Source organism: Andrographis paniculata, unplaced genomic scaffold, assembly GCF_009805555.1.
Source record: "Andrographis paniculata isolate CXL003 unplaced genomic scaffold, ASM980555v1 Contig79END, whole genome shotgun sequence".
Taxonomy (NCBI): domain Eukaryota; kingdom Viridiplantae; phylum Streptophyta; class Magnoliopsida; order Lamiales; family Acanthaceae; genus Andrographis; species Andrographis paniculata.
In genome coordinates this window covers 4,768,900-4,773,695 of record NW_026137616.1, presented here as the reverse complement: position 1 = coordinate 4,773,695, position 4,796 = coordinate 4,768,900, and the positions used below count along the sequence as shown (strand labels likewise).

General features: G+C 34.6%; 1 protein-coding gene across 1 annotated transcript; it reads right to left on the bottom strand.

Moving 5' to 3' along the window:
* Positions 1 to 2,965: 2,965 nt before the first annotated feature.
* Positions 2,966 to 4,477, bottom strand: LOC127240540 (uncharacterized). Its single transcript, XM_051259264.1, has 4 exons — positions 4,395 to 4,477; positions 3,444 to 3,549; positions 3,270 to 3,344; positions 2,966 to 3,200 (listed from the first exon to the last, which is right to left on the bottom strand). Exons 1-4 carry the CDS (start codon positions 4,417 to 4,419, stop codon positions 2,966 to 2,968), a joined length of 441 nt encoding a protein of 146 aa, XP_051115221.1. The 5' UTR covers positions 4,420 to 4,477.
* Positions 4,478 to 4,796: the final 319 nt, after the last annotated feature.

Sequence of the window (4,796 nt, the reverse complement as noted above, 5' to 3'; positions counted from 1 at the left end):
CCGGATATTGCTTATGCCGTCCATATCGTCAGTCAGTTTATGTCTGCTCCTCGGACGACTCATCATTCTGCTGTCCTACGGATTCTCCGGTACGTCAAAGGTACTCTTCTTCATGGGCTTCATTATTCCGCTCGTTCCTCCTTAGTTTTGACCGGGTATTCTGACGCTGATTGGGCGGGAGATCCCTCTGATCGCCGCTCGACCACCGGGTTTTGCTTCTTCCTTGGCGACTCGCTTATTTCATGGCGCAACAAGAAACAGACGGTTGTCTCCCGGTCCAGTGCAGAGTCTGAATATAGAGCCCTTGCCATACCGCTGCCGAGCTTCTATGGCTTCGCTGGCTTCTGGCTGATCTTGGAGTGCCTCAGCCCTCTGCCACTATTATCCATTGCGACAGTCAGAGCGCCATGAAGATTTCGACAAATGATGTCTTCCACGAGCGTACGAAGCACATTGAGATCGACTGTCACCTTGTACGTCATCACGTTGCTCATGGAAGCATCTTCTTGTCTCTTATTTCCTCTGTTGATCAGACGGCCGACGGATTCACCAAACCTCACATTCCCGGCCGTTTTCAGTCATTTTTTAGCAAACTCAAGTTGGGTTCCACCGTTCCACCTTGAGTTTGAGGGGGGATGTTGATATATATATTGTATATATATTTTATATATTGATATATATATCCTACCTAATATATCTCTTGTATAAATATAATATTGTACCCTAGTTACGACTTAATGAAAATATAGTTTATTCCATAAATCGTAACAAGTTGTATATATATGTGTATATATATATATTGATATTTGACTGGTATATTCTAATGATTCATTGATAAATCTATAATGATCTAGATCGATCCACGACCACGATTTGTAATGGCAAACCGGCTTGGGCGGGTAAGTGTAGTAGCAATTGGTATATACAATTGCATGCTCATTTTATTCTTTTGTGTGCGGATAAAAATAAAAACATATGAAATAACAATTGTTCTATTATTTCAATATTATTTTTCAATTGCAATTCTTCAAAAATAATAATAATAAAATACAATAAAATATTTTATACAAAAGTGAAAAAAGTAAAAAAAATAAAAAAATAAATACTTATTATAAAAAGTCAAAATGTTATTACAGAAAATAAAAAAGTCAAATAGTCTCTAAAATAACTCCCTCCGTCCCAAACACCCTCGAACATTTCGTTTTTGGTATGTCCCAAACACCCTGCAACATTTTCAAAATAAGAAATAATTAATTATACTTAATCTCTACCTCACACGTTATCCCCTCGCATCATCCAAATAAAAAAATAAAATATATATTTCTCTCTCCATCACATGACCCGATTTCTAAATTATCCTACTTAATACTATCCACCTAAAAATCCGTGCCAAAAGCAAATGTTACACCTTGTATGGGACGGAGGGAGTACTATATTTATATATTTTTTTACATAATTTTTCATACCACGTACCAAATATTATTTCATCTAAGTGCTTTGTGAACGGACTCAAAATGTATGTAAGGTGGTTCAACATTTTATTTTCTAATATGCTAAGTAGTTTTACAAAATACATGTGGATGGTAAAAATAATTGCAGTGACAATTTATATCCATTTTATTTTTGGATCAAATAAAAACAATTAATATAAGGACTTGTGGACAGGCAATTTAAAGTTTTATTTTTTAGTGTGCTTGTAAATAGTTTTTCAACTGACAATCTATGCGAGTTCTATATTTTGGATAAAAAAAATAATTAGGATAACAATCCTTGTGTGAACTAATTATTATTTAACTTTTTGATGTGGTTGAATAAAACAAATATAACGGTCTCACATAATATAATTTATTAACTATTTCTCTTTTTATTAATATATTTATTTTGTGTGTGTATTGTGCTTTTTATAATTTCATTCAAAATTTTATATGTGATAGATTAGTAAAAATAGTTAGAATAATAGTTTATAGACATTTTATTTTCCAATATATATATATATATATTTTAGATCAGCCTCTGACGAATGACTGGTGGTTTGGCGGATGTTCATCAGACATGCAAACAAAAGAACAATCTTGAGAATGCAACCACTGGGGGTGTCTTTGATTAGAGGATTTTTTAAAATTTTCACTATTCATTAATTTTTTTTCTCAAAAACGTCAAATCAAATACATATTTTTCATTTTTTATATTATACTAAAACTCAATTTAACATTTAAACTATTTAAATTCAAATACATATTTTTCATTTTTATATCACATCATACAAATTATTCAAATTCAAAATTTTTACTATTCAAATCTCAACTCAAAATCCTAACCTCCAAACAACCACATCAATGTATTTTGAGAGTAACAAGGGAAATATATGTGTATCAAAAGGTTGTGTTTTTGTCTCAATTCTAGTTATTATTATCATACTGTTAAAATATTTTTCACAACTGAAAAGCCACAACATCAACAACTCTTTCTTTATAGAAACATAACATCCAAACTGTTTCACATTCAAAATATTAAGCGACTTACTTTGATGCAGCACTTCAGAATCTCGCAAACAGTTTGATTTACAGTATACATGGCCACCAGATCCAACCACTAATGGCTCTGTTCTTACAGCAGCTGAATTCTTAGTTTCTACAAAACATCATCCAAATTCCAAAACCTATTTCATATAATAAAAAGAATATAACTGATTCCATTTCTGCTACTGGGGTGCCGGGAAGGAATGCGGAGTGTTGATCTCAGAGAAGCCAAAGCCAATCAACGGAGAACACGAGGGTTGCTGACGGAAGGTCAATGAAGGATGCGCGGCGCCGCCGGATACTTCGTATGGCTAGGCTTTCAGGGTCTCCGTATGTGTGATTTATAAATGAGTTTACCCTTTTGGACATATAAATACCCTGATAATGGTGAAAAAAGCGAAAGGGGTAAATCCTTATTTCAAAGTTTAAAATCGCGCTTTAAGAAGTCATGCGTTTTTTGAAGGACTATGCCACGTCATTAACAAGAGAAATAACTTTTGGTGCACGTGGCAGTCCATGTGAAAAAATAGGAAATCATGCATGCAATTCGAAGAAGCTGCCTTTCTTGCAGCAAATTTGCTTGCAGGGCGTCGTTCTAAGTAGCATTTCAGATACAGAGGAAGATCTTCTAGCTTTTGCTTCATTGGTGAGGATACCAGCGGGTTTGTCACCTCCTTTTTCCTATCAATGCATAATTACGCCATCAGAAAAATGCTGCAAAGTCATTCAGTAATAATTCAGAAGACTCACATGCCAAAGCTGCCCCTGCATTCGGGGCAAGTCCATTGCTCCAAACTAGCTACTTCTTCAGCCGTCTCGCAATATCTAACTTGGATGAAATCGTCACAATAAAATTAGATTGTCCAAGTATTCAATGACATGTTGAATTCAAAATCATCATAACAAAAAGATGATAAAGAGAACCTGTTCAAGAGACACTTCTGACAATACATAATAGGGCATTGTTTGTTAATACTCTGAAACTTGCATCCTGCCGCAAGATCCCGGGTCATTTGCCGCATGCATGACACTTCCAAATGTCAAGCATAAATATTGAGCAAACAAAGAGAATTTAGAGAAATTGTTTCACAGATAAAACTGAATAAGTAATAAAAGCTTCACCAAGCATATTAAAGTCATAGCGCAGAAGCAAGATATCAATAACCAAGTAAATGTCGTGACTTGCCACACTAGGTAGTTTATGTTTCCACACTAGGTGGCTACTTATCATCTTAGATTCAACCAGTAATATATAGGAATACTACCGCACAAGAACCTTTATTGAAAATCATATGGCTTTGGCTTCACACAAGATTTTGTAATAGATTATCCATTGGATTTTTACGCGGAGAAAATGAACTCGCTAACATAAAAGTTGCAATCACAAATGTTGCAATCAAAATTCTCCAAATCATTCCCACCACCTTCGTGTATTAATCAATGATTGATCTACGTGTAACCTTCATCACTCACAAGTAACAATATACTCTATGGTATGCCAACATTTAAGAATATAGCAATGGAAAACTAATCAAGATTCAGTCCAAATATACTCCTAGATACCGACTCAATTTCTGCAACTCTAATGCATAACGACAAATTAGAGTAAAAAAATAACCTACAGGTTCAAGTCACACTCACAACATGCTTCAAGACAAACAAAAGGCAATGCCGTCGCACACACAGTCTAACCAAATCTTGAGACTGTTCAAATCAATAAATTTCAGGTTACTTCACCATTTCTAGGTTGCATTTTACCGATTGCTCCATTTCTCACACATTCCAAACAAAATATCACATCAATCTATCGCATTACGATTCAAACACGCATCAATCAAGGTTAATTCACAGACAAAAAAAAAAAAAAATCTTTACTTGCATCATGCAGCTCAGTCACCATAAAGAACACACAAGCAACCGATGTGGTTGGCAAAACGGCCGAGTTGGACAGGCTCCTCGGTCCGATTCCGTTACAAGAAACACAATAGAAAGGGAAAGAGGGGGAAGAAGAAGATGAGGAGTGAGGGTCCTCGAGGAGAGGAAGGAGGTGAGAAAGATGGGAAATTGAGAATTAGGTTTTAGGTTACTGTATTTGGGGTTAGGGTTACTGACATTTTGACTTGGACTTAAAATAGAGGGTTAGATTTGGGCTCAAACTCTGATTTGTAATATTTGGATTTTAAATTTTAAATTTTATTTTTTATTTTTTATAAAATGTGTTATGATACATTTTTTTAATATCAAATGTAAATAGATGTAATTTGAAATTGAATTTTA